This window comes from Sparus aurata, chromosome 16, assembly GCF_900880675.1.
Source record: "Sparus aurata chromosome 16, fSpaAur1.1, whole genome shotgun sequence".
Lineage (NCBI taxonomy): Eukaryota > Metazoa > Chordata > Actinopteri > Spariformes > Sparidae > Sparus > Sparus aurata.
The window spans coordinates 24,598,794-24,626,594 of NC_044202.1; the positions used below are offsets into that span (position 1 = coordinate 24,598,794).

The following is a 27,801-nucleotide window of genomic DNA, read 5'->3' on the forward strand; positions in this document are numbered from 1 at the left end:
TAACTACATTACTCTGTTTATACCAGGAGTTTTGTCCTAAGGATGGACAAGTTTCTGCTTCAGTGTGTTGGATAGGTTTAAAGTGAACCAGGATATAATGTTTATTGAAGATCCTCTTGAGTTTCTCAGATATTCACGCGACAATTAGAATGACAATGTTGTTAGGTTTTCTCCTCTGCTCCTCTCTGTCTGCTCTGGAGTACAGTGTGTACTGCCCAGTCCAAGAAGGGCAGACTGTCTCCTCTGACATCTTCCTGCATGAACTTGTTATTGTCATCAGCCATTATATGTTCTCGGACCCACAAGTGGCCCTAATGACTCTGACACTCAAATTATTCTTCAGAGGTCGAATAATGCCGTTTGTCAAACTGATTATTATTAAAGCCTGACCAATATATTGGCTGCTAGAATATCATTTGATATTGGCCTTTCATAGATTGCAAATTACATATAGGTAGCCAGTATTTGCTGATATGAAAAGATTATAATTATGAAAAAGATGCTTTAGATAATATATAATTAATACATTCCCAGTGAGGTTTACGGATTTATTATTCTGAATTAAGTTTATCGCTCAACTGTGAAATGTTCTGTCCTCTTTACATTTCATTGTCACAAGTATTTTGAGGCATCAAAAATACAAGTGTGTGTGTATATGTATATATATATACATATACACACACACACACACACATATATATATATATACACACACACACACACACACACTAGTATTTTTGATGTTATTTTTGATGATATTACCCCCTAATATCCACTAGTTTCTGTGGATTCAAACAACTGGTTTGTAATAGCCGCTGGTGTTTTATCTCAAGGACTGAGTTGTTGGAGGTCATCTCCTCTGCTGGAAACATGAAGGACATGCTGTTTTACACTGACTGACAAAACTTCTTTAGAGGGAAATTCAGTAAGAAGTTGGAAGAACAGATGTAAAATAAAGTAATTAAAAAAATTAAAAGCTGTGTAACATTAAATATAAGCACTTAATAAAACGTGTGTGTCCGTTGAGGTCATTGTGGCTGTGACTAGGCTGACAAATCCAGCTTGAAACTACATGACACAGCATGTGCAAAGATTATATAATTATTCATTTGTAGAATATGATGTTGGCCCATTAGTGTACACACCTGTCACCTCTTGAATTTTTTATTCATTCTAGGAAGACTGGAAAAGGCATTCCCCATGCACCCTGTGGTCAGTGTTGAGTTGAGTAAATGCTGTGCAATATATCTCCTAAAGGGGAAAAAGCTCTTATATGTGTTCAATAGTACATTTATTAGGAGACTAACAGTACACCTCTAGTGTTGAGTCTGCTCATATCTCAGCAGGTTTGGCCTCTTATTAGTTCCTCCATCACCCACTACTTCCTGTTTGTACTGTATGTTGTAAAGCACTCTGTGAACAGCGGTATAAAAGGCTGCTAAATATTTAATTTGTTATTTGAAAGGTTATCACTTGAAAAGAGCTCCTCTTTGCCCGCACTTTTACAGTAATGTAACCCATCAAAGTGGTCACCCAAGCCCTGCTGTCAGAGACTTCACTGCTAACATACAGACGAGAGACACCAAGAAGTACTTACAAAACAACTTTTAATTGTAAGAACTTCCCACATCATCGACAAGGAAGACACAAATGTACCTGACACATTATTGAACGTAAACTGCCGAAAAAAATATTGATTGGAATTTCACATCCCCACCACCATAATCTTCAAAAAAACCTCTTTATAAATCACTAATATTAAAAGGCAGTTGTTCATCATCCTTTACAAACACTTGGTTGTATCTGTGAAGATTCAGATTTGGTATAATTGGAAGGAGATGGTTTGGTTCCTTCCTTGTTTGTACAATTAGTCCTCATCACAGTAATCTTTACAAAAAATCCTGACAAACCTGCACAGCCATAAAAAAACAGTAATACACAGAAACAACAAAATGTACTTTTGACAGAAGTCATAAAGATGGAAGCATTTTCAGGTTCATAAAAATGTGGATTTTACTTTAAAGAGTGAGCGACAGATAGAAGAGGTAGATGCGCAAGAAGACAATGTAACTAATATTTGTAGGACAGCAACTTTAAAGGGATACCTCGGTGTTCTAACTTTTCCCTATGTTTCCTTTACACTTACTACGAGATCATTTGTTCATGTGGTTACATTGACTCATTGTATTATGGACACTGGTTTGCAATTTAAATGATGTAGTGTTAAAAACAAGAGGAGAGTCAACATGAATACTATATGGCGTAGAAAAGGATCAACTGAAATAAGCCCTGTTTTGCTACGTTCTTATCACCACCTGTCAACAGAGGTGCTGCTATGAGGAAGTCTGACAAATCCAATACCTTCCTGAATTTAGGCTTAACAGAGAGAGTATTTTTCCTGTCTTGGTCACCTGTGCACACACAATCTTTTTTTCCTTATCTTGCATTTCATTTAACCTACTGCTATCACATAGTTTGTCTCAATCACAACCACATCAACAAACTAACTCTTAACAACGCAAGATGCACTTCTAAAACGAGAACTGCTTTTCCATTATTTTCAGTATGTGCAAGAAAAGGAACGAGACACATTTTACTTAACTTTAAATGTAGGCACTGTGGAGTTCTGGATGCTCTCTGAAATAACAAAAAACTATACAAACGGTCTTATGGTCACCAACTAACTATTCAAATAACTTTAACCAACAGCAATTATTATTCTCATGCAAACATTTAAACTGATTCACATAAAAAAGGTACAAAAATGTTGAATTTTTCTTGGCACAATCAGCGAGGTTCATATATAAACCAGCATTTCCTCATTTGTCATGGGAAGCTTTGTCAACAACTTTCCAGGTTTAAGATAAAAAAAAAATCTAGCTACATCTAGGTGTTTACAGTGACACAGAACGAAGTGGAGCCTCTGAACTCAAACGTTCTCTTTGAACATGTCACTCAGTGCATAAGGGCATTTAAGAGCTCCAGTAATGCCAAATAAAACTTGCAAAGGCTGAATGGTTGGTGAAAACAGTACTGTGAACAACTCTTCATATGACATATGGTGTTCTTGTTAAATGGTGTCCATGTCAGATAACGGCGCCTTCTAGCTGTAACACATTAGAGACACTGTTGCCTGAATGCAGTCAACAGTGAACTCAGGATGTGAGCTAGGTTTTATAGAATTTAAAATTCAGCTATTAGACCGTGATAAAAAAAAAAAAGCCAAACAGAACGTTTGATTTGGTCACATTAGAACACATTAATGTGTATAGACAATGGCACCCCAATGCTAGATCCTGGCAGGATTAAAAACTTTAATGTAGGACAAGGCCCAAGTGGATCTGTTTAAAAATGTCAACGAGCAATCATTTCAGGGATATTAATCCGAACTGTGACAGAGGTGAGAGGTCAAACACAGTCTGAAATGATTCAGTACACATGTTAACAGGATTTAAGGCCTTTTTAAGTCAATAACATTTACCATGCCAGATGACATTTTGTGGAGAATTGGCCTTCTTTTTGAAAGATACAACAAAATAAAACTATACAAATGCTAGTTTGTGTCACCAACATGCTCTGTATTGTGGCTGTCTTTTCTCTGCTAAACATTTTCAAAGCTTTAGTCAATAAAACCCGAATTTAATAATTTTATGTCATATCCATATCAGTGTTGGCTTCAGCAAACATCAGCCTATACAATGTTGAATGCTGAGTATAAAATTCTATAATGGTTTTTATGGTGTTTCATTTTGGAATTCAACTATTTAATTAGCTTATCACTGTAAACAAACAATAGCCAAATTCTGACTGGAAGCACTGGTAACATGTCACTGGAAATTATGCTTCTTGGGCTGGTTGTTCTTTCAAAGAATGTAACCCATGTTACAAGTTGTGAATGTCTGTGCTTGTTGGCATGAGAGGCAGCTTACTGACTGGTGTCTCTGTTAGCTGAGAAATGTAGTGGATTGCTGGAAGAGTCAGAGAAATGTTTGTTTTCATGCATGCAGAAGCTGCTGTGTGTGTCATATATATGTTTATATGTATTATGGATGTGTTTGAGATTCTCATTTGTTTGACTGTGTGGCTGTGTGTGTGTGTGTGTGTGTGTGTTCCTCAGCAGTTGAGAATAGGTCTGTTCCTGTCTTGTCTGAATGGGAACGCGGAGCTGTCAGAGTCAGATTTCCCTCTGTGGGGACCCAGTGTCGCCACGGCCTGTAGGGCGACACACATGTACCAGGTTGGAAAGAGATGTCTGCATAAAAACAGTGATGCCACCAGGGGACAAAGACACGCCCTTATCAACAGACACATTTACACACCTTTCTAATTGCTGTCCAATCCTCCAGGATGTCCAAGTCAGGCAGCATATAAACAATATACGGGCGTGAGTAGAGTTAAGGACAGTGCCACAGGAAGCAGGAAGGAAGTCAGGAGAAAACATCTACATACCAGTAATTGGGATTTGTAAATTAGTAAAAGTACTTGGCGGCATCAATATGAAGAGTAACAAAGGTATTAACAGAGAAAGGATATCAGACACCACTGAAGGTCGTCTCCTTTTCTTATCTGGACTCAAAGCATCTTGCCTCTTCTTCCTTCCCGTTACCTCATCGTTCCACAGCTCTGATAAAAGAGACACAGAGAAACAGACACATTCAAATGCTTCATGCAGAAACTGAATACAATATCAATGCTGAATGCATGTAGCGCGTTCTTATTCCTATAATTAAAATGTGTCTAGTGGCATATGCTTAACATAACAACGTAATGACTGTGTTCTGTGTGCGCTACCTGATGTAATATCTATGCTGTGTCGGTCTTCCTCAAGTCTTCTGATTTTCTCCTCCAGTTCACTCTGTACTGTATCAAACAGCAGCAGCTTCTCACTCTGCATACACACACATACGAGAGCATAGACATAATATTAGAGAAAACAATTAGATCACAGACACAAGTGTGCATCCAAATAATTACACCACAGTCATTCGCATAGATCAAATAGACGTCACTTAAAATACAAATCAAATTATGAATGTTTAATGACTCGTAAGTCCAAGAACACAAAAGAAAAAGCATCACCTGTATGACAGGAGGTAATTAAAGTGAGTGTTTGTGAGTAGAGTTGAGTGTAAGGAGTTGGGTCTGTCATTTAATAATGGATATAGTTAGAGGCTTGGAAAAATTTCAGTAAAGGTCCTCACAAGTATCAATGCAACAAAGTATGTTTTTGTGTGTCTGACCTCCCAGTGTTGGCTTGCTGCCTGGGTCTCACACTCGTACTTGTTCTTCACAGACTCCAGACACAACTCTCTGTAGATGCCTGAAAATGGCAGAGGGGAAAAACACAAGAAGTCAGTGATTGAGAATGCTGGAGCGTGTGAGCCTTTATGGGTGTGTGTCTGTGTGTTAAAGTTACCTGCAACCTTGGTGCGGACCTGCATGTTCTCCAGCAGTACTGCCAGAGGTTCCAGATACTCTGCTGCCCGGCCGGCCTCTACTTCTGTAAGCTTGCTGTTCACCTGACTGAGACGCTCACGATACAGCCTACACACAAACACAGATGTAACTATGGCCAGTGCCAATTCATATGAACGACCTTTTTAATAATAATCATGATAATTAAAAAAAAAACATTTTATGTTTTTAATATTCAAAGGGGAAAATAAACTTGACAAAAATGCATGTGTATTCTCACTGGTCTTTGAGATCTGTGAACTGTTTCTCCAGATTGCACATTTCATCCAGACACTCAATCCTCCTCCGCTCACAGTCCTCCTCATCCATTTCTTGAAGATAAAAAACAAAGAAACACACACCCACCTCCAGGTTAGGCATCATGAGTTATAATGGAAAAAGGAAGCTTTTCAAGCATTGACATGGAAGCAACACCTTGCAGACATATATTTCTGCTAGATTATGTGTCTGCCAGCCATGTAACCTTAGCAAATGGGAAATGTCTCAGGATGACTCATACTCATGTTGAATGTCCAGTCAAAACTTTGACTACTTTTTATCAGACTCAAAACTGTAATTAAGTTTCTCTTAACATTAACATCAAATAAAAAAGAAAGTTTGGCTCATTTTCTGTTCTTTCAGACTCTCTCACCAGAGCTGTCTCCATCCTCAGAGACAGAGGAGGTGTCAGAATCCTCCTCCTCTGAGCTGGATGCCTCTTGCTCCTGCTCCTCCAACTCCATGTCCTCTGCTGTGGTATCCTTCTTTTCCCGGTCACGGTGCACCGGCATTGCAGCAAGTGTACTTCAGACTGGTAGTGTTGGATATTAGACAATGTCAAGGTTATTTGGCAGATCTACCTACAATAGATACGGGTTTACATTTTTAGTGTCCATGATGCACATGTTTAGAGTTGATGACTGATATTTTAACACCTGTTTGAACATTAAAGGCAAATTTGATCTGGCCACAACTATTATTCCATTGATGTATTCTCGTTATATGAGTATAAAGACTAAAATACCTTGGCAGTTATTACAACTAATTACATAGGACTCGTTGACAAAACACAATCATTTGTGGAGCAGCCGATTCCTGAGAAATTTCTACAATTGTTTTCATTCAGTCGTTTGTGAATTATCCGCATTGTTGTTTACCAAGTGTAAATTATGATGTGGGGTTACTATATCAGTTATATTCCGTGGTTAGAGCTGACTTTTTTTTCTTTATTCATCTTTATATTTGTGGTAAGTTAAACTGGAAAATTCCTATTGAAATGTGTGAAATACTATGTTACGTCAAAGGACATCCCTGAAAACAAGAGTAACCCCCCATATAATTGTTTGCTTTATTATGTTGCTTAAGATTGGTTATTAAAAAGTTACCCGTGCGTAACAATTTTAACCAACAGGCAGACGTAGTTTGCCCTTATAAGACGGAATTATTTAAGATAAATAAACATTTACGATAACACATCAAGTTAGCATTATGTTAGCATATTAGCTAGCCAGTGTAGTTCAGTAGCAAGAATGATTAGCCCGATGTGTTACAAAAATACATTAACAAAGAAGCTAACAACTGAATCATAACTCACAAAGTGGGAAGGCGCAGGGCGTTCGCGAGAATGTTGTAATAAAAAACAATTTTCAGAGACAGAAGCCTAAACTTATTTCTCTTTTCTCGGTTACAATTCACTCGCGTGCCTCAGCTAAGCTAAAAACAAATCTCGCCAAGGCGCTATTTTTTGTATAGGGAACTGTAGTTTTCTGTATCGTTAACATTCATATGACTTAAGGTCTAACAACCAGCGAAAACTCCGTTACCCAGGATTCAGCACTGTAGCTTGAGGCTGAGAGTTCGAGCAGAATAGTCGATGGTCTTAAAACTTTAACGCCAGTAAAATCGGAGACGCAGTTTGTATCAGAAGCTTAATGCAATGACATAACTTTCGTATGCGATACGGTCGAATATCGAACGTTAGCTAATTGTTTAACTATGTTGGCGTTGAATATCTCTGGTATCCATTAGTTTGTTGTCCCCCCTTCCTCCTCCGCCATGATGTTTTCAAGTGAACAGCCCAGCTTGCTAACAAGCTAGTTTAGCCATCAGGCTGCGAACTGATGTGGAAGGGAGGTGCGATGGATGAATGCTTTACCCCGCTACGTTTTACATATATGTATTAGTTAAAAGAGAATGCGCCTTCTCCGACAACACCTACCCCTTGATATACTCCGCGCAGTTGCGGAGGGCTGCTAGGTCGCAGCGTAGCGTTAATAAATGACCCAGGAGCATCGGGTGTTGGTTATAGTTGGAAGATTAACGCTAGCTGAGGCTGTTTAAGTAGCTACACAGCTAGCCCCTCCTTGCTGTCTACCATCGCATTCTTGTGTCTTCTGCGCCAGGAATGTTTTCCAAAAAGCCTCATGGGGACGTCAAAAAATCAACACAGAAAGTGTTGGACCCAAAGAAGGACGTGTTGACGAGACTGAAACACCTCAGAATAGTCATAGGTAAGTTATAAATAAGTATTAAGCAGTAAACAGGTTAGCTTCTACGTGCCAGTCTGTATATGGGGAATGCCATACCAAACTCATCTAGAAAAAATCACGAAATTTTAAGTTTGGTTGCATGTAAACATAGACGCAGCCCTATGAAACAGCCTTTAAGATGATTTCAGTTTTTTTTTTTTTTTTGAATCAACTGACAAATTCGGCATTCCATATGTAGTCCATTGAATAGCACTGGATCACTTATTATATATCTATGTGTGTGTGTGGGTGTGTGTTAACTTCGTTCCTTAATGTTAATGGTTCGCTCTTTTTCTATTTCCCTCAGATTGACTTCAATAGGAAGTAATTGGCCTTATCTGGACAGGCTTAAACTGAGAGGTGTTTAAAAGGAAATTACACTAGATGTGTAGATGTGTAGATGGTAGAAGAGTGTTGTGTTAATAACACAGTTAAAGCTCGTGTGCAAGTGCCAATTCCGATACCAATGTGTGTATGACAGATTAAAGTGTAGGAGCACCAATGGCACACGCTGTCAGGCTGTTGTGATTTTTCCAGGGGTGTGCCTGGTGTTGAACAAAGACCTGGTGTGTGAGAAATGCTGAGCGTTATTTTTTTCTAACATATGTTTACATGTATTACAGCACAAAACCAGCTGCAGTGTATTTTAGTGTGTGGGAGAATAAGAAGGATGCCAGGGTAATGGGTATAAATAAGTGTGTGTGTGTGTGTGTGTGTGTGTGTGTGTGTCTCTCTCTCTCTCTTGCTCTCTCTCACACACACACACACACACACACACACACACTGACCAGAAAGGGAAATAGCCCTACTATTTCCTCTCTGTCTTTATACAGTAGCTCAACTTCCTGTTTCTATTGTAATAGCTACTGACGTGCGTTTGTGTGTGTGTGTATGTGTGTGTGTGTGTGTGTGTGAGACAGAGACAGAAAGGGGTGTGCCCCCTCTCTGCGCTCTACAGGGAACACAAGACCTTGATAGCAATCACAGAGACGGACACACACAAACACATTTCCAGCCACATTGTTTGAGAAGGAGTGCTCAGACAGTTGAACAATAGCTATCCACACAGTTTGAATGATCATGGTGCCAGACCACCACTTGATCAAAATGTATATGAGCACTATTAGTTGCAGCACTGTTAAGATTGATAGCTGAAGCAATGAGACTTTAGAGCAAGCAGACTGAATGATATACCTCATAGCAACAATTACTTGTCCATGTTGCTGATGATGCACACGTCATTCATTTAAAACCTCGACTAGTTTTCTTTACCCAAAAACAAGACCATCCCCTGAAAAATGTCTACCTTTGCTATTGCAGCAAACAGAAAGTGAGCAGTAAGAGTGTTGTTTTAAAGTTTTGTAATAGTTCATATCTGATCTGAAATAATGGTTGTACAAGAAGCTATTTCATCGCTTTCCATCCCTTTGATGCAATCAGGTTATTAAGTAACTACTCCCCATGCATATTTGACCCTGTTGTCATTGTAAGACCAAAAAACAAATAGTTGGCCCCATAGTTGTATTCAGGATGCAGAATAGGGTTGTATGGAAAAAAATCTATTGCGTTTATTTACCGAAATATTTGCAATGCATTCCAATTAACCATTAGTGGGAATAGTAATTTCTGCATTAAAATGTTCCTTTTCCCTGTTAAAACTATTGAAAGTTGGCAGCCCTACCTGCAACAGATACAGGTTTACATTTAAAGTGTCCATAATGCACATGTTTAGTGTTGATGACTGATATTTTCCCATCTGTGTGTTGGGGTCTCTAACGTACATGTTTTCTTGCATACTGCAAGTCTTGTAAAATGCTGTTTTGGTGGCATTTTATGGTATTTTCCTTATGCAGTATAGTTTAGTCTGGGTAAAAACAGATTCAGTACCGTTACAGAAACAACAGAGTAAAGCGGATCGTTTTCCTAGATTGCTGATTCACACTCGTTGACTGCAACATAGAATACTGGGTAAAAGTAGCTCTGGTCATCGCAGACTGAGGTCTCAACCTAAAAAGCATTCAGTGCTACTACCCAATTTTGCAAGACTAAGTAGAGCCTAAATAATTTTCTCTTAGTTATATATGAAAATGGCTTCTGTACATCAGTTTACGAGATGGCATAGTGTTAAAATTGTCAGTCCCCAGAGGAAAAGATAACTCAGCGTAGCAGCTAAGACCTTACAAGGGCAACTACTATGGCAAGGAACACAGACAGCCTCTCTCTGTGTGTGTGTGTGTGTGTGTGTGTGTGTGTGTGTGTGTGTCAAAGGTTAGCTTTAATACTTCATATAAACAAACTCTGAGACTCTCGTTAGAGGCTCTTCCGTGTGCGTCTACCGTTACACATGCTTATGCCTAATGTTTGACAGGCTTCTGTGTTTTCTTTCAGTTTGACCCTGAATTATTGCAGTGGTTGTATTCTCTGTAAAAGTGTTTGTTTTATCTCTGTATCTGCGTCATTGTGTATCCTTCATAATGACAGCCAGTGCTGTTGAGATTCAGTCCAGAGCACATAAAGGTAAACTTCCCACCTTTTAGATCTCTATATCTGAATAAAAAAATATCTGTAGCTTGGACCCAGACTGGGCTGCGAGTCTTTTCTGCTGCATAGTCAGAGAACCCAGATGCTGCAGTGATGTTACACTCCTCAAATTCATACTTCCTAATGAATTAATTAATGGAATTTAAATATGTGTGGTGTTCATAGTGACAGGGTTTTCCCCTCATTGCTTTAAATGTCTTCAGATTTCAAAGTCAAAAACATTTAGACTGAAATGGATGGCGAATACCCTGTTGTGTTTGTTTTATCTCTAATTTTCAATTGACATTACTTATACATTTATCCTGAAGTTGTCTTCCTTTTGCATGATGTTTCTATCAGAGTCCTGCACGGGTTCGGGTACCCGCGGGTACCCGACGGGTGACCCGCACAATTTGGATGAAATGGGTGAAAAATAATGTCCTGTGTCGGACACGGGTGCGGATCAGGTCGGACGCCTATAGAGCGCGGGTCGGGTTTTGCGATTGTCATTTTCATAGCGTCAGGTGCAACAAAAAAAAAATCGTTAGCGACACATCTACAAAAATATGCCTGCATTTCAAAATGATAAACATGTACCGGTAAATTTCATATGAGCTCATTCATGCGTGCTTGCGCCCTCCCAGAACTCCCATTCCCCACGCTGGCTTACTTTCATTTTTAAAAATTGCGTCAGTCTAATTTTGCTTCGGGTGCGGGTCGGGCGTCGGTATCAATTTATAGCGGGTCGGCTCGGGTGCGGAATGTAATTTGTGCTTCTGTCGGGAAACGGGTCGGATGCGGCTTTAAGTACGACGGGTACGGGCGGGTGCAGGTTTGCAAAATAAGACCCGTGCAGGACTCTGGTTTCTATCGCTTTTTTTATATAATAGAAAGCTGTTTAGGGAGATGCCCAAGCTTTATGGACATATGATATGAGAAATGAAAATGAGGGTCAAGGAGACGGATTGACTGCTTTCAGCACTGACAACGGAAACATTTCTGGAAGAGAATTTTGTTGACAGTTTGAGTTACCCTTCTCGTGTGTGTATTTGTATGCGTGTGTGTGTATTATTTGATTCTCACCTTTTTTTCTTTTCTCATTTTCCAGAAAATGCAGAGCCATCAGAACTGAAACAGTTCTTCGACTTGAACTACTCCCATATCTACTATGTCTTCTTTGAGAACTTTGTCACCATTGAGGTCAGCCTCAAACAAAAGGGTACGTTTTACTCGATGTCAAGAACCAGACAATGAAGCTGAGCTCTGATTGTTCAACTTTCACAGTGTAGAAATAAATAGATGTATCATAGCTGTTTAGCCATATGATTGTGCTTTATATATGTTTTTTAGGTCACAAGTCACAGAGGGAGGAGCTGGACTCCATCCTCTTCATCTTTGAGGTAATAAGATATATATATCACATCCCTCGCTAAAATGGAAATCTAGATAAAAGGAAGAAAACCCTTACATACTTGATTCAACATGGCTACAAGCATGGAGCTCTGACATTTTGTGAAAATAAATCACTCAAGTGATTGTGATTCTATGTGCTCCAAATTTCTGTTGGTGGTCTCGCTCAATACCAAAGCAACCAGCGGGCATTGACCTCAGAGTGAGACCACTGGCATTTAGTAACACTCAGACCTGGCTGGTGGGGCTTAGAGCGGCCAGGATAAGATAGCAGACTAAGTATGTGTGTGTGGTCCTGACCTCCATTTGGCCCTTTGAACAGTTTAAATTCAGAACAAGGCTCGGCAAAGCACAACAAGTCCACTGAGTACTTGAATAAAAGAATGTGTCTATCATAGTTTCCCCTGAGAACTATTAGCTCAAACTAGAGTAGTACAATGAACAATGTTTTATAATTATTGATTGTATTGGTGTTGTATTCATGGAGCAGTTTCTTCCATCATTACTGTCTGAATCCAGTGAATAACCAGCCAACCAGTGACATTATAATCATTAAACGTTATCAAGGTAAATGGAACAGGTCGTCTTGATGTACAGTATATTTTAGGTTATTTTTAGGTTATATAAAACTTGCTCATAACATAACAAGTCATGCTGTAATCACTAATAATAATTTTCTCTATATAATAACCTTTTTTCTTTTTTTCTCCCAGAAAATCCTCCAGCTCCTGCCAGAGAGAATCCAGAGCCGATGGCAGTTCCACAGCATCGGTAACAAAACCCATCCTCAACACTCTTTGCTGAAAAATATGTCTTAAAGTAGATCTTATTCATGTGAGTGTTGTTAAAGAGCAACTAAACCCCTCAGTTTTGGATGACGTGCTCTAAGCTGGAAATTCAAAAAATGCCTTGATGATGGGCGGGGCTCCAGGAGTACTCTCCGATTCCCCCCTTCCCCCTAACCGTCACCACACTACACTACCTACTCAATAATCACTATGCCTCTCTATTCGTAATTCTCTCAATCCAACCTACTCGCCACAGATTCCAGATCAGCAGGTGCTAGTTTTTATAGGAGGGGGCGGAGCTAACCGTGGTGGACCGTGACGAAAGCTGCCTCCAAAACGTCATCTGCCTCCATCTCAGCCAATAGGAAAATTCGATTGTAATAACCGGGTTTCAACCCATAGAGGGCAGTCACACTTACATTTTTACTACAAATTACGCCAAATTGAAATACTTCGACTAAAATGTCAAGAGTTGGACCAGAATCACTCAGCAACACTACTTCATACCCAAATACATTGGTTTTCAGCAGAAAAAAGTGGTTTGGGGGTTTAGTTGCTCTTTAAATTAAGTTCAACCAGTTCTGAACAGTGCGGTCACTCACCTGACAGATTGTGTAATGACAAAGCTAACCAGCTGTTCCAGGTTAATCAGCATAACTGTATTTCACAAGCGCTTTACTGAAGTTTGGCAACACATTTTCTTTCACCAATTCAAAAGTATTCATCATGCATTAATATTAAGAGATGTGGCTAAGCTTACTCACTGTGCACTGTAGTTTTGAAAGTTCAAGCTGACGTTTTATTTCTGTCTCAGGGCTGATTCTCAAGAAGCTGCTGCATACTGGGAACTCTCTGAAGGTACTGTTGTGATTGGCTGGCAACTCGGTGTCAACCTGACAGTCATAGCATCTAGATTTGAATAAACTGGTTGTTGTCATGTGTTAGCTACTCTTATCCTAAAAGCAAATTGACTGCTTTAAACAAATCTTCATCTTAATGACAGGGTCTGTAAGAAATGTGGTCTAAATATGTAATATTTACTCATTTAGGTTTTCCCTCAGTCCTCATCTGTCCCTCTCTCATCTTCACTGTAGATCCGTCGTGAAGGTGTGCGCTTGTTCTTGCTGTGGATGCAAGCATTACAGAGTAATGCAGAGCGTGAGCAGCTCTGCATGTTTGCGTGTTTGATTCCCGGCTTCCCAGCTCCACTCTGCCATGGGACACCGCGCACGCTGGACACTCTGATCAACCCACCGCTGAGTTTAACAGAGAGTTAGTAGAAGAAACACGCACACGCACACTGGAGTCAGATTTATCAATGGGCTCAACATTCAACAGATGTATTTAATGTATTTCACAAACAAGAGCACATTTTTCATATTCATAGGGATAAAAACATTAAATCTACATGCTTTTCCCCACTGCAGGTCAGGTCACCCCAGAAGAGATCACTCCACTGGTTCCACCCCAGTCAGGTGACAAGAACCAGGAAGACCTCACTGCTTACTTTTTAGAAGCTCTGCTCAAATACATGGTAAACCAGGTATTATCCTCATTTCTTACTAACACACTAACACTACATAATTACACTTTTGCAAATGGTGCACTGCCTTACTAATGCCACCAACGCTAAATATATCGCAGAAACCAGTTATTTTGCCTCTTCTTGACATTATCATGTACAGAAATGTGATGGTAATTGAATTCATCAAACCCTTTGCTGGTATAACTAACTCTCTGTTTCATCCCTTATTGACGCACAGAGACGTCGTTCTTGTGCTTCCTCTTCTTGCCACTATTACACACGTACATACAGTCATGCGCACACTGATAACATTCTCCCCTAAAACAATGGTGCTCTTCTCCACTTGACACTCTTTCTGTGTGTGATGCTCTTGTTGTAACTCGAGCTTGTTTATCTTTATGTGTGTGTCCACCAGGCCAAGTCTCTTGAGTGGCGTTGTAAAGAGAACCATGAGCGTGGCTTCAGCTTCCTCTTTGGTCACTTCAGGAAGTTTTACCTCCCTCACATCTTCCCCAACTTCGCCATGGAAACCAGCCTCTACAACCCCATACTGGGTCAGTTACATTAGGTCTTCAATCGAACCACTTACAAATGCTTGTTTACAATAACTTCTGGGTAGAAAATCACTGTGTCACCTGAGGCCTGTACTGCGAAGGGGGCTCAACATAGCCAGGCTTTGCGCTCATGATGCAGCTCAACAAAGCCCCAAGTCCCCAAATAGAGTTAAACGGTACTGCAACAGTGGTTATCAACTTAATTTGTTAAGTCCGGTTCTCTGCTTTGTGCTCTGTGCGCGTTCACATAAAAGGGGGCGTTTGACATCATATTATTCTACTTCCGTGCGAAAATGGATCGATCCTGAGCCACATATTTTACTCAAGATGAGCAGATTCTTATTATGCAGGACTATGAAGAATTCAAGGAAACCATCACGGTAAAAAGTAACACTGTCGCTGTCAACAGAGCGAGGGAGGGCTGCTGGCAGAAAAGTGCTGACTGTGTAAATGCGTAAGTTAACAATGATTAATATATCAATATTATATTAAGCCCTTAGTGTTTTCATTTCTGAAAGCTCAACATTGTGCAACTTTTACACATTAACCCTCATCCATTAAAAAAATAAATACACTGAAGCAACAACTATCTTTTTTCATTTTTGAATGATGTCTATATTGTTTTCACATTTTACTGATCTCAGTTATAGAATGCGCGTGTGTGTTTTATTGAAAGCGAGGCTGAGTGTGCGTAGGCTATAAATGATCAGTGTTTTTTTTTTTTTTTTTTTTGTATTACTGTGTCGGGATGAACAAGCAAATGTAGCTACTGTCCCTGTACAATGACAATAAAGAGCTTTTTGACAGTGAAAATAGCTCCAGCCTGTAAGATTTGTGTTTGGGCGTACACTGCCCTACAACGGGTGAAACATTGATCAGTTCATCAGTTTATTCATGGCCACATCAAAGAAATAATTAACTTTACTCATTATCTGTGACAAATAAATACTAGGTTGGCCTAATTAATATTTCATATTGCATTTTATTAAGATGTGGAAGCAGCAGGCGGACATGGCAGCAAGTTAGAGCCAAATACAAAAAACATCATTCAAAGTGGTATGTAGCCAAGCTGCCCCATCATTTTGTCAGTGTGTGTTCTTGCTCAGATTTTCTGCATCACCGACTGAATGTAAGAAGGTTCCCGTGGCAAAAAACAAAGGGCTACACAAACAGTTTGCCCGACAGTGAGCGCACAGCTTCTTCGAGTGGCATTCCTGACACTCAGCTCAATAAGTGAGCAAATGTACCGTATTCCCTCGGCTGAAAATCTGTATCGCTCATAGAGAATTTCATCAGGAAATGCCAGCGGATCAGCGCGATCTCGAAGAAGCCGCTCACGTCGTAGTGCTGCCCGAATTATTCTTGCTCCCAGGTCCACCGGGTTCTCAATGAATGGTGACGCCATCTACGAATGAGTTACACAGTGAAACAGCGGCGCTTTTATAGCCGATTTTAAGCTGAAACTCTGAACATAACCTGGTCCCAACCAGGTTATGAGCTAAGCATAAGTTACCATGGTGATCTAGCCGGGTTAAAAGAGAGCCACGTTTGTAGTACAGAGAAGCCTGGCTTTAGACTCAACATACCTCGCTAACACACTAAACTGGCTTCGCAGTACACCCCTCTGGTGTAAATACTATTTAATTTTTCAGAAGCGACTGTACTTGATAGCATGACATACTGGTTATAAGGTTAATAGTTACTGGACACTGTAAATCCAGTGACAACTTGGAGCACACTGAACTCTGAACACTTTTTTTTTTTTTTTCTAATCACATGAATAAAGATTTTCCTCTGTCCCTGCAGATGTGCCTCCGATGCGACCTAAGCCCTACTACAGCATAGTGCGCAGGGAGCAAGACGGTGGTGAAACATTGTATTGCACCAAGGAGAGTTTCCTTCAGGCCCGAGTCATCTTCATTCGCTGGCTGGTTTCCTTCTGGCTCGAGCCGCGACCCAACACACAGACACACATCCCAGGAACAGAGGGAGAGAACGTTCCCAAGAACATACAGGTTACACACCCAAAAATCTTGGCAATAGACAGAGAGTGTTTTTGTTGACATTTATTCTGCAGGTTATTTTCTATAATCAGTTGGTAGGTTTTTTTTCCCCACCTGAAATAGTAAAAGATGATGAGTCTAAGATGATCAGGGCCCGTTTTCACAAAGCCTTTTATCTTAACGTTTGGAGTACTCCTAAATCGGACAAAAAGTTTTTATGTAGGAGTCGATTCTTAAAAGTAATTCACAAAGCCGCTGAGACCTACTTTTAGTTATGAAAACAGTGAACTCCTAAACTAGAAGTTACTCTCTGTTGCTGTGGATGACGTCATTTTATAAGGACGCACTTAGAAGTGGTGACAACGGTGATTGGTTGTTGAGTGACAGGGCAGCCCATTGAAAAGTCATTTAGGCTACGCAATGCATGAAGTGAAAATAAGGAAGTTGCCTACAAGCCCATGACAAAGCCTATGAAAAGATATTGCCCCCCCCCCCCCCCCCCCCCCCAAACAAAAACGCTTCTGACAAAAATGAACACAGACTTAGCTTACCCTGTGTGAATGCGCTGCACGAAACACAGACGTGGTGTGATAATTTCTAAATCACTTGAGGTCCCCAGGTAAAACTTGTCCTGTGTGAAGAGCTGCATTTTCCCCGTAGACAAATGAGTGTTGCCAAACATTTTAACTCTGGCGTTATTGGATTGTTTCGGTTGGTTGGGGACGTTATTGCGTCCCTCACCAACTCAACCACAACTTAAATCCCTTCGCGGTCCATCCGACCTCGTTTTAATAATTCCCTGTCATTTAGCGTCTCCAAAACATTCGGCTGTGACCAGGTCTTAGCGAGTTAGGAGTCCTCTGGACTACTTCTAAGGTCTCCCAGACTTGAGGCTACTTTTAGGCTTAAAGTGTTTTGTGAATAACTCTTATTTTCAAAAATTAGGAGTGCTAAAGTTACGACTGACACGCCCATTATTTTTAGGAGTTGCTCCTAAATTCGCCTGTTAGGTGCTACTTTTAGCCTTAAGATTCTTTGTGAATACGGGCCCTGGTGTTTAAAAAAGCAATTCGGAAAAAGATTGACATATTCACCAAAAAGGTGAAAAAAAAAATTAAATGACGTGAAAATATTCCATTGCACATAACTGACAATATGGCAAAATGTTAGTTTACTTTGATGTATATTTGGAACATTATCATCTGATTCTATTTTTATTTATTTACCTCGTTGTTTAATCCAAATTTTCACCTTTAGCGAGCAGCAGCCGGCCTGGCAGCTCGCTCAGCAGGCAGCTCAGACGACAGTGGTGGAGGCGGGATTCGGTCTGACAGCCACCTGGAAGGCAGTGGGTCATCTGGATCAGGCGGAGGCAGCATGGGGTTATGTGGGGGTCCAGGGGCTGGGGGTGAGCCTGAACAAAGCCACTCCAACACATCTACATTAACAGAGAGGGAGCCCAGCTCTTCCTCACTCTGCTCCATAGATGAAGAGCAGCTGACGGACATGGAGGTGGTGAGGAGAGTACTGACCAACTCCAGAACCAACGTCAACTTCATCACTGAGATCTTTAGACAGGTGAAACCATACTGACATTCACTTTCATGTGTTATTTTGTCTGCATTGGAATAGATCTAAATGGCATTTTTCGAACAGTATATACATTTACATATACTTAATGTCCAGTATCATTAGTCCAACTGTGATTTCTGTTTTTTATAGATTTGTTTCTTTGTCTATGTAACTGGTTGTGTGTTGTAAAGAAGTTCATATTTATGTCTGTCTCCATCAATATAGGCATTTCTCCTTCCCATGTGCGAAGCTGCAGCAATGCGTAAAGTGGTCCGTGTTTATCAGGAGTGGATCTCCATTGAGGACAGGCCAGTGTTTATGAAGGAGCCAGAGGAGGGTCCCTATCCCATAGGAGGCAGTCTAGATTCAGGCTCTCAGCTCGGAGACAAGGAGGATGAGGTGAGGAAGTCATCAAACGCTTATATGCATCAAGCAAAAAAGGGGGGCTGCTATGTTAGTATGTTAGCTTGGCTAGAGTCTGACCAGCCCACTAACAGAGGGATTTTACTTACTCAGTATGGCTTCAACAACGGATTCATGTCAAAATTCCTGGGCTTGAAATTGTAATCGAAAGCCTTACCCTTTTACATTATGCTTTTCAAATAGTCAAAAGCCATGTTTAGTAAAGCCGATTTGAATGGACCCTTTACACAGCAGACATTTTAACTTGTCAAAGCAGAAAAAGCACAGGTGTGACCAATGATGTTAATGAAGGCATCGTTTTAAGGTGTCCCTGAAAGAAATGCGAGTGAGCGAGCGTGCACAATGCCAGAGCGCTGGACCTAGCTCACCTAAATGGTATCCAACCACCACTGATGTTATAAATTCCACCTGTGCTTTTCCTTCTTTGATAAAAAGTCTTCTGTATGTTTACCAACACCTAGATATGACATTTTACCATAGTAATAACATGTTATTTCCAGGCAATAATAAAATAATTTTTTTTTTAAGACAAGGAAATTTATTGTTGATTTTTTATAATTTTGTGACTATTTGAAACATTTTAAAATCATGAGCTAGGGCTGGGCGAAAAATCGGCAAATTCAATTAATTTGAGTTTTTGGTTCAGGACGATTTTTAAAAATGAAAATCGATTTTTTTATTTAACTTGCTCCGCCGCTGCTCCTCGTGGGCTCCCGTAGTTCATAGTCGGCTCCTCCCTCCTCCCCGCATTGACTTTCCACAGAGAAACAAACACAACATGCAGCGAGCAAAGAGTTCGTTCATAAAAAGGCACTGTCTCGTTAGTAGCTTGGTTTTGTGGCGTCAGACCTCGAACAAACCGCCGTCCGCTGCAAAGATTGTTCAAAGGCTGTTGCATCTAAAGACAGCGGACCGAACCATTTATTTCAGCATGTCAAACAGACGCCTGGATCACAGTGGGACACTTGTCGTTCACTACAAGATGTACAGACCGCGGCAGCCCACACGTATCCGCTATAAAGCAGCCAACATTAGCGGAATCATTTAATCATTGTGTCCCGTATGAGAAGAAACGGTCCCGGTGGACAGCTGTTACAGATGCAGTCACGTTACATATCGCTAAAGATATGCTGCTCGTATTTACAGTGGAAACGCCGGAGGTTCATCCACATGCAGAAAATGTTCGACCCCAGGCTTGTGTTACGAAGCCCCAACGGGGCATGATGTCTCAAGCCAGAGGAAGCAGACAGGCTCGTCTTCATGGCCAAAAATTTGTAAAATCTACCAACATGTCATGTTTACTATGCAATGCATGCAGATGTTTAATTTAGATTACATATCTTCAGGGACATGAAATACTTTTTTGTAAACAAAGGCACCTTTTGCAAAATAAAGGATTTAATGAAAGTTATATTAACACTTTATCAATACCAATATGGAAACTTATCTGTTTTTATAACAGTAAGCAATCTGACATGTTAAATTTATGTTTACAAAAGCAAAAAGGGACACAGTCTTTTCAAAAGGATGCACTTTTTTGTGTGAGTTTGAAGCTGCACTGTTTACAATGGCTGGGCAAATTTGTTGTAAATCATAGCATTAAAATAAAAGCAATGCTTTTAATCATTTCTTTGTAATTTGAAGTTTGTTCTTGAGAAGAGAAAAAAAATCGTAAATCGAGTTTAGTGTGAAAAAATCGGAGATTCAATTTTTAGGCTACATCGCCCAGCCCTATCATGAGCTGTCGCATGTATTTTGAGGTGATATTTCCTAACTACATGTGTATGTTTGTTTTCTCAGGGAATGAACAAGATGATTGATAGTGAATTGCTGGAATACAGCGTTCATGCTGGAGTTCAGACTACCCTACAGGTATGGTCCTCGCACATTTCATACATGCACACAAGAGTCTCAGCTTACTTTACTTACCTTTTACCTTGCATAGTCTTTGAAAAATAGATTGTGGACCCATTTGACATCTTGCCTGCTTGTCTCCCTTTCAGGTATTTATCACCCACTCCTCTAACGTTTTCCTACTGGAGCCAGCAAATGATATCAAGATCCTTTTGGAGGAGCATGTCGACATGTGCAAGCGAGTCCTGAACATCTACCGCAGCCTTGTCATGCATGAGACCATGGACCAGAAAACATGGTAAAAAAGAAGAAGCTGCACTGTCACCAGATACACAATAAATTGAACTTGTCATTGTGGACTAAGAGATCATCCAACCAAAAACACCATCTACATTCAGTAGAATCGTGAGGTTAAAGGTTCCACCACATTTTCTCTCTTTTTATTTTGTTTGTAGGGAGCAGATATTACTGGTTCTGCTGAGGGTGACAGAGTCAGTGATGAAAAGACCTCCATCCATCATGCCCCAGGGCAAGAAGAACAACACATTGTCAGGCAGACTGGCTGGACCTATCTTTCAGGTACATTGCTCTTACCATATCAAACTGTCCATTTATTTTTCTTAAGTCAATAAAATGTTGTTACAACACACAGCTATTGGGAGAGGGACTGCTCTAGATACCAAATACAAATACGTTGTATACCATGACAGATATAACGAAGAAGTCCTGCTGGTACAATGATCTGATGTCATTGTTTATCTAAACACTTTATATAATAATGATAAAGTTATTATAATAAAGTTTGATAGAGTCCATGTATGACCCAGTTGACTAGTATTTAGTTTTAATAAGTAGAGTGCATCTTTAATCCAACTTTCTATCATTTTATTACCATCTGTCTGTCCAGACCTTGATAGTCGCCTGGATCAAGGGGAACTTAAACGTCTACATCAGCAGAGAACTGTGGGACGACCTCCTGTCCGTCCTCTCATCTCTGACCTGCTGGGATGAACTGGTCACTGAGTGGTCACTAACCATGGAGACCCTCACCAAGGTACTGGAAGTTATTTTAATCATGTTATCATCCAAGTATTATGTGTTTAAATAATTTAACATTATAATAAAATAATTTCATTTGATTCACTGTCTTCAATGAGAAATTACAATTTTTTATCAATACATTTTATCAACAGAATTTGTCCTTTCAGTTCAGTTACTTACTATGACACCCGCAGAAAATTGTCATTTGAGAAGAACTTTAGTAGAATGAAGGAATCAATAGTTCCATTCCTGTTCCCACATGCCTGCCAGTTTGCCTCCATGTTCACTTTCATTTATATATATTTTTTGACAGGATTACACTGAATCTGTCATGAATATATTTTCCATTCTTCCTCAGCATATGACAAATCATCCTTTTTTTTTTTTTTGATACTTTATTTTTTATTGCCGTTTTTTTAAACATTGACAAAGCTTAAAAAAGAAACAAAACAAAACAAAACACCATCAGAAAGTGAACAAGTTGGATTGCTATAACTTCAGTTTGCTCCCATGTTAATGTCAGTGCGATAGTCCTTGTCCTGTCGTTGATGCATAGACAGTCCATTTCTCCCATTTTTCTCGACATTGTTCTTCTTGAGTCCTTATCTTGTGGGTCAACAGCTCCATGACATATATTTCGTTCACAATTTTCAGCCAATCATCTTGTGTTGGTGGGTCAGGTTTATACCATTTTCTCGTAATTGCTTTTTTACAAGCTGCTAACAAAATTTTCAACAAATATCTGTCCTCTTTTAACACAACATTCCCTGTCATATTACCAAAGTAAAGTAGTACACATGACTTTGATATGTCATAATCCAGAATTCTGACAATGTTCAGGTGAGCATCTTCCCAAAATTTTATAATTTTAGGGCAGAGCCAAAAAACATGGGAATGGTCTACATTTGTAGCCCCACACTTTCTCCAACATGGCTGCGATGCTAACAGGTATTTGTTCTGGATTTTAGGTGTGATAAAGAATCTAATTAAGCTCTTCCAACAAAATAATCTCCAAGCACGTGATGATGTGGTTGACTGTTGTGTTCTCCAGATCTGTAACCATTCATCTTCAGAGATATTCACACCCAGCTCTCCTTCCCATTTCAGCTTTACGTATGAAGTTGTATTCCCTCTTCTCTCCATTAAATTGTGATATACTGTAGATATTATTCTATATTTTTTTGAATTGTATACTCCAATTATGGTTCTGATTATTCCATTATTATCTAAATCTACATTATGCCTTATTTCTTTGTCAAAATAGTCCCTTATTTGTAAATATCTGAAATGATCCCGGTTATTTAAGTTATATTTCTGCTTAATCTCCTGGAAATTCATGAAATTACCATTTTTAATTAGTGTACACATTGCTGTTACTCCACTTGTAATCCATTGTTTAAATGTCTGGTCAAGAGAACTGGGGATGAAACACCTATCATAAGCTATCCACTGAATCAGTCTAAGCTCTTTCTCCAGTCTATATTTTTGTACTAAATTAAACCACATTTTAAGTGTAAATCGAGTGACAGTGTCTACATGTTCAATCATACTTAATGTTTCTTCTCTATCTCCAATAAGGCTTTGAATTTCTCTTCCGTGCACAAATTGCTCAAAGTTCTTCCATTTTGCTACATAGTCTTCATCACACCAACAAATTACAGGCCTAATTTGTGCTGCATGGTAGTATTCCTGGAGGTTTGGCAACGCCATGCCTCCCCCATCTTTCCCAATCTGTAATGTTTTAAATTTAATTCTTGGTCTGTGACCATTCCATATATACCTTGAAATGATTTTATCCCATATTCTAAATTGTTTCTCAGGTATCTCAATAGGTAATGCCTGGAACAGATAGAGGATGCGGGGGAGGATATTCATTTTTATGGTCTCTATTCGTAAACCAATGTCTAATGGAAGGACAGTCCACCTGTCTAAATCGTTCCTAATTTCCTTATCTACTTTGATGTAATTGGCTTCGTATATTTCGTCAATTCTTCGTGTTAGGGTGACCCCAAGATATTTCATTTTTGTTGCATTCCAATTCAAATTATATTTTGATTGTATGTGTTTAGGGGGGTGGCAATTGAACGTTAAAATTTGTGTTTTAGTCAGGTTCAGCTTATATCCTGAGTAAAAACCAAATTCTTCAAGTTGATTAATTAGTATGGGAATACATGTGTCTGGGTCCTCTAGATAACAAATCACGTCATCAGCAAAAAGCCCAATGGTGTGTACATTTCTCCCAACCTTTATCCCTTTAAGATCTTTATTCTGCCTGATTGCTTGGGCCAGGGGCTCTATGAAGATTGCAAACAAAATTGGTGACAGGCAGCAACCCTGCCTGGTGGACCGTTCTAAAGTTATGCTCTCAGTCAAGCTACCGTTTATTCTTATCCTTGCAGTTGGTCTTTGATAGAGTGTTTTAATACATTCAACAGCTTTGTCGTTGAGTCCGAATTGTTTAAGAACCAGATATAAAAAAGTCCAATTAACGCTGTCAAATGCCTTTTCCGCGTCCAGGCTTATCAAGGCCGCACTAATATTTTTATTTTGGATATGATCTATGATGTGTAGCGTTCTCCTAATGTTATCTTGGGCTTGACGTCCCTTAATAAAACCTGTCTGATCTTCCTCAATAATGTCACTAAGAAAATGTTCATATCTTTTGGAAATAATAGAAGTATACAGTTTATAATCAATGTTGAGTAGAGATATAGGTCTGTAATCCGAGCAAGTCTCGCTGTTATTTTTCTTAGGAATCACTGTTATTATTGCTTCCTTCCAGGATGGGGGGATTTCACCATATTCAAGTGTATAGTTAAATGATAATTCAAGTAGTGGTATGAGTTGTTCACTTAATGTTCTGTACCATTCAGATGGTAGGCCATCACTGCCAGGAGATTTACCTGTTTTTAATTTACTTACTGCCTTTTGTATTTCTTCTCTTGTAATGGGTGAGGTCAAGAGGTCATTCTGATTTTTCCCAATAGCTGGTAGGTCTAAGTCCTTGAGAAAGACTTTAATTTGATCTGTATCAGCAGATAAAGGCTGGCTATACAAGTCTCTATAGTAGTTCATAAATTTAGTTTCAATCTCCTTGGGTTCATTGATTACCTGATTTGTGTTTATATCCCTTATCTTATGAATTGTCCTATCCGCTTGTTGCCTTTTCAATCTTTTTGCCAGCAATTTAGTTGCCCTCGGACCCACTTCATAGTAAGATTGTTTTAAAAATCTTGTCTTCTTTTCAATTTCAGTGGTTAGTAGTCTATCTATGTTATCCCTAATTTCTTTAATTTTTGAAAGCAGTGAGGGATCTTGTGTAGTTTTGTGTTGCTTTTCAATTTTGAGCAGCCTTGCCTGACAAATCATCCTTTTTACCTTAAGCACTAGTTGGTGTTAGAAAATATCTTTGTGTCTTAGGTGTTGGCCAGGAACCTATACAGTGTTGATCTGAATGAGCTGCCTCTGGACAAACTCAGTGAACAAAAACAGAAGAAACATAAAGGAAAAGGTTGGTCACAAGATAATCGTATTTCCCTTTGTAACTGTGTAACATGCAGAACCTTCTACCAGCAATTCCTAAACCAAGTCGGCTGTCCCATAATATTTAAGATAATTACTATCTAGCTGCACAAATCCTTAGTTTTGTATATAGTGTGCAACACCATGATGAAGATGCATTGAGAACATTAATTGCTAGAACCTCTTGCTTTAGCTGTAAGTAGTTGATCATAAGGATATGTATTACAGTTGGACAATAAAAAAATGTACACTGTTTGAAAATATCCAGAAATATGAAACATCATATAAAAGGAACCTAAGAAAAAACTGGGATACTTCAGTCAACCAAATATGAAAGAAAAGATAATGTGCATCACATCTGTTTCATGACACATAGGTATTAGTGCATAGTCACAGATAGAGGTAATATATGTCCTGTGATAGGTACCATTACAAGTGCATTGACACAGTTTGTCACCTCCATCCATCAACACCAGGTATAGGTTCCGAGGGCCAGCGACAGATTGTGGATCGCTCCTTTTCTAAAGGCTGGAGCAGAGACCAACCGGTCCAGGCAGCAGCCATGAGGCAGCGAAGCGCCACAACTGCTGGCTCGCCAGGCATTGAAAAGGCCAGGAGTATCGTCCGCCAGAAGACTGTAGGTCAGTATCCCTCTCTGTCCATCCGGTGCATGTGCAAATGAAAAGTTTAAAGGCTAGAAATCTTTGCTACTAGTCATGTTCAACTCCCAGGCATCATAGTGTGTATTGGTTTCAAACTGGCAGGTGTTATGTGTATGTGTGTTAAAGAGGGACACACCTAGAAGTAATCCGGGCACTGCCTTTCCTCAGAACACTTTAGATAGTTTCTCTTTCTTCTTAAGTCTGTTTTATTTAACTCTCCTCCACCTTTCCCATCTTGCCTGTCTGACAGGAAGTTGTGGTGTATGCTTACTGTCAGTCCTCCACATTGTTTATGCTAAGCCTTCAACTGTGGCCATCAGTGTGAAAGAAATGGTCATAACACCACATTGTACTGAAATACCAGTATGAGCTTAGAGCGAGATGATGACGGCTCATAATAAATACAAGTCAGAGGATGAAGTTGGGATGTTGAAAATATGGAGGAGCCCATAAGACGTCAAAGACTGTAACAGTAATAACTGCCCAAATTCAAATAGCAATTCCATATACTAGCAACATTGGAAAGACAAATGCTGTTCTAATTCGTGACCAGCTAACACTCTATATAACATGTTGTATCTACCCTTTACCCTCTATAGTTGCTTTAACTTCCAGGGAAGGGGACAGGGTTGTTTCCAAGAGAGTGAGGAAGGAAGTTGGCAAACTCCTTACTCTAAACTGCGTTCTGTTTGGTGAAGCAACAGTTGTTCAAGTTTAAAGATTTAGAAATGAGCCCACACATGCTGAGCAACATCCCTGCAGGTGTGCAGTTGTTTTTGTTCCCCTTTTCAGTTGAATATTCAACTGGGAATGCACTGAAAAAATCCTGGACTTAGCCAAACTTGCAGATAACCTCATTTTGTAAGTGACCTAGCATTTAAAAACTGTAGTGCTCCTGTGTATCGTGGTCTCAAAAGGAGATATGTTTTGAAACAGAGTGCCAAGCTGCCACCAGCCTCTCGCTGTCTCACCGTCTTTCCTCCAGAGCTAACCCTGTCTCACTGCTCCATCACCTTTCTCTGTCTCTTTCCCTTAACGTTTCCTCCTTGAACCTTTTTTCCTCATTTCAACCCTGTCATTTTTTTCACTCATTTCTTGTCCTTCTCTCCAAATTATCTTTCCATGCTTTGCTCATCCCGTAAATGATTGATTTTTTTATGTATATCTTCACCTACTTCCTCTCAACACATCTTTGCTTCATCTTATCTTCTCTCTCTGTCTAATATCTTTATTTTCACTGGTCATACTTTTGACACATTGAGAACGTTGTTCTCATTCCCTTCACTTTTTCACCCACCTTTCCTCCACTTACCCCTTCACTTTTCTTGCCACTGCAATACCCTCTATTCTCCTTTGTTTCCTTTTTGTTTCCTTCTTGGCTTTCCTTTTCTGTCTCACACTCTTTACCCCCTTATTCTGTCTCTCTTCTATCTGTTCTTCCCACCTCTTCAGCCCTGCGTAGCTGTTCTACGGGGGACTCTCTGCTGTCCTCAGCCTTTATCCGGAGTGCTAAGAGTGCTCCTGCTCTGGCTCCGCCTCTTCCTGTCCTCCTCCACCACCACCACCCTTTACTACCCCCCCTTGCCGACCAGCTGGCAGGTACACACTCTTTGCACTACCTCTCTGCCTGCCTGCCTCTTTGCCTGGAGACTTGTCTGAACGTCTGTCCGAAATCGAAACTTTGTGCCTGTTGTCTAGTCCCTGTATTAGTTTTCCTGGCCATCAATTTGTCATTACTGAAGCAGCAGTTTGCATGTGGATCATCAGGAATCATATGGCCCTTCCCTTTGTGACATGTTATGGGGATGAAAAGTGATTTTGACAAATGCTTGAACATCATAGATGCATCATTCTCCTGAACCTGTGCAGTAGTCTCATCAGCATCGCTTGGCATTTTGCATGTGACAAATGGATGAGCAAAGTATATTGTTCATTTTTCATTTTT

The 27,801-nt window shown here is 39.8% G+C and overlaps 2 protein-coding genes across 4 annotated transcripts in view; one reads left to right on the forward strand and one right to left on the reverse strand.

Annotated features, from left to right (window-relative positions):
- Positions 1-1,590: 1,590 nt before the first annotated feature.
- brms1la (BRMS1 like transcriptional repressor a) lies at positions 1,591-7,763 on the reverse strand. 3 transcript variants are annotated; one of them, XM_030391898.1, is made up of 9 exons: positions 7,673-7,763; positions 6,107-6,265; positions 5,696-5,786; positions 5,417-5,544; positions 5,241-5,320; positions 4,792-4,888; positions 4,534-4,623; positions 4,320-4,384; positions 1,591-4,212 (listed from the first exon to the last, which is right to left on the reverse strand). In XM_030391898.1, the coding sequence occupies exons 2-9, from the start codon at positions 6,243-6,245 to the stop codon at positions 4,114-4,116; spliced, it is 789 nt and encodes a 262-aa protein (XP_030247758.1). In that variant the 5' UTR covers positions 6,246-6,265; positions 7,673-7,763; the 3' UTR covers positions 1,591-4,113. The 3 variants fall into 3 exon arrangements, with proteins under 3 accessions (XP_030247758.1, XP_030247756.1, XP_030247757.1); XM_030391896.1 differs by lacking the exon at positions 7,673-7,763 and adding an exon at positions 7,049-7,202; XM_030391897.1 differs by lacking the exon at positions 7,673-7,763 and adding an exon at positions 7,049-7,202 and having other exon boundaries at positions 6,107-6,314.
- Positions 7,562-27,801, forward strand: part of ralgapa1 (Ral GTPase activating protein catalytic subunit alpha 1) — a 48,356-nt gene continuing 28,116 nt past the window's right edge. Inside the window, exons 1-18 of the mRNA XM_030391856.1 lie at positions 7,562-7,964; positions 11,611-11,721; positions 11,853-11,902; positions 12,626-12,683; positions 13,515-13,558; positions 13,795-13,972; positions 14,128-14,243; positions 14,641-14,779; positions 16,586-16,794; positions 18,040-18,360; positions 18,580-18,753; positions 20,578-20,649; positions 20,781-20,929; positions 21,087-21,210; positions 21,539-21,685; positions 25,093-25,183; positions 25,671-25,835; positions 27,309-27,455. Coding sequence (XP_030247716.1) covers positions 7,859-7,964; positions 11,611-11,721; positions 11,853-11,902; positions 12,626-12,683; positions 13,515-13,558; positions 13,795-13,972; positions 14,128-14,243; positions 14,641-14,779; positions 16,586-16,794; positions 18,040-18,360; positions 18,580-18,753; positions 20,578-20,649; positions 20,781-20,929; positions 21,087-21,210; positions 21,539-21,685; positions 25,093-25,183; positions 25,671-25,835; positions 27,309-27,455 — 2,401 coding nt within the window. The 5' untranslated portion in view covers positions 7,562-7,858. The remainder of the gene's footprint in view (positions 7,965-11,610; positions 11,722-11,852; positions 11,903-12,625; positions 12,684-13,514; positions 13,559-13,794; positions 13,973-14,127; positions 14,244-14,640; positions 14,780-16,585; positions 16,795-18,039; positions 18,361-18,579; positions 18,754-20,577; positions 20,650-20,780; positions 20,930-21,086; positions 21,211-21,538; positions 21,686-25,092; positions 25,184-25,670; positions 25,836-27,308; positions 27,456-27,801) is intronic.

What these genes read in the sequence shown, in the direction of transcription:
- brms1la (XM_030391898.1), bottom strand. Translation starts at nt 6,245, where the DNA reads ATGCCGGTGCACCGTGACCGGGAAAAGAAGGATACCACAGCAGAGGAC. An exon ending in TGAGGATGGAGACAGCTCTG is followed by an intron (nt 5,787 to 6,106) that starts GTGAGAGAGTCT and finishes TTTATCTTCAAG; the next exon opens with AAATGGATGAGGAGGACTGT. An exon ending in TTCACAGATCTCAAAGACCA is followed by an intron (nt 5,545 to 5,695) that starts GTGAGAATACAC and finishes GTTTGTGTGTAG; the next exon opens with GCTGTATCGTGAGCGTCTCA.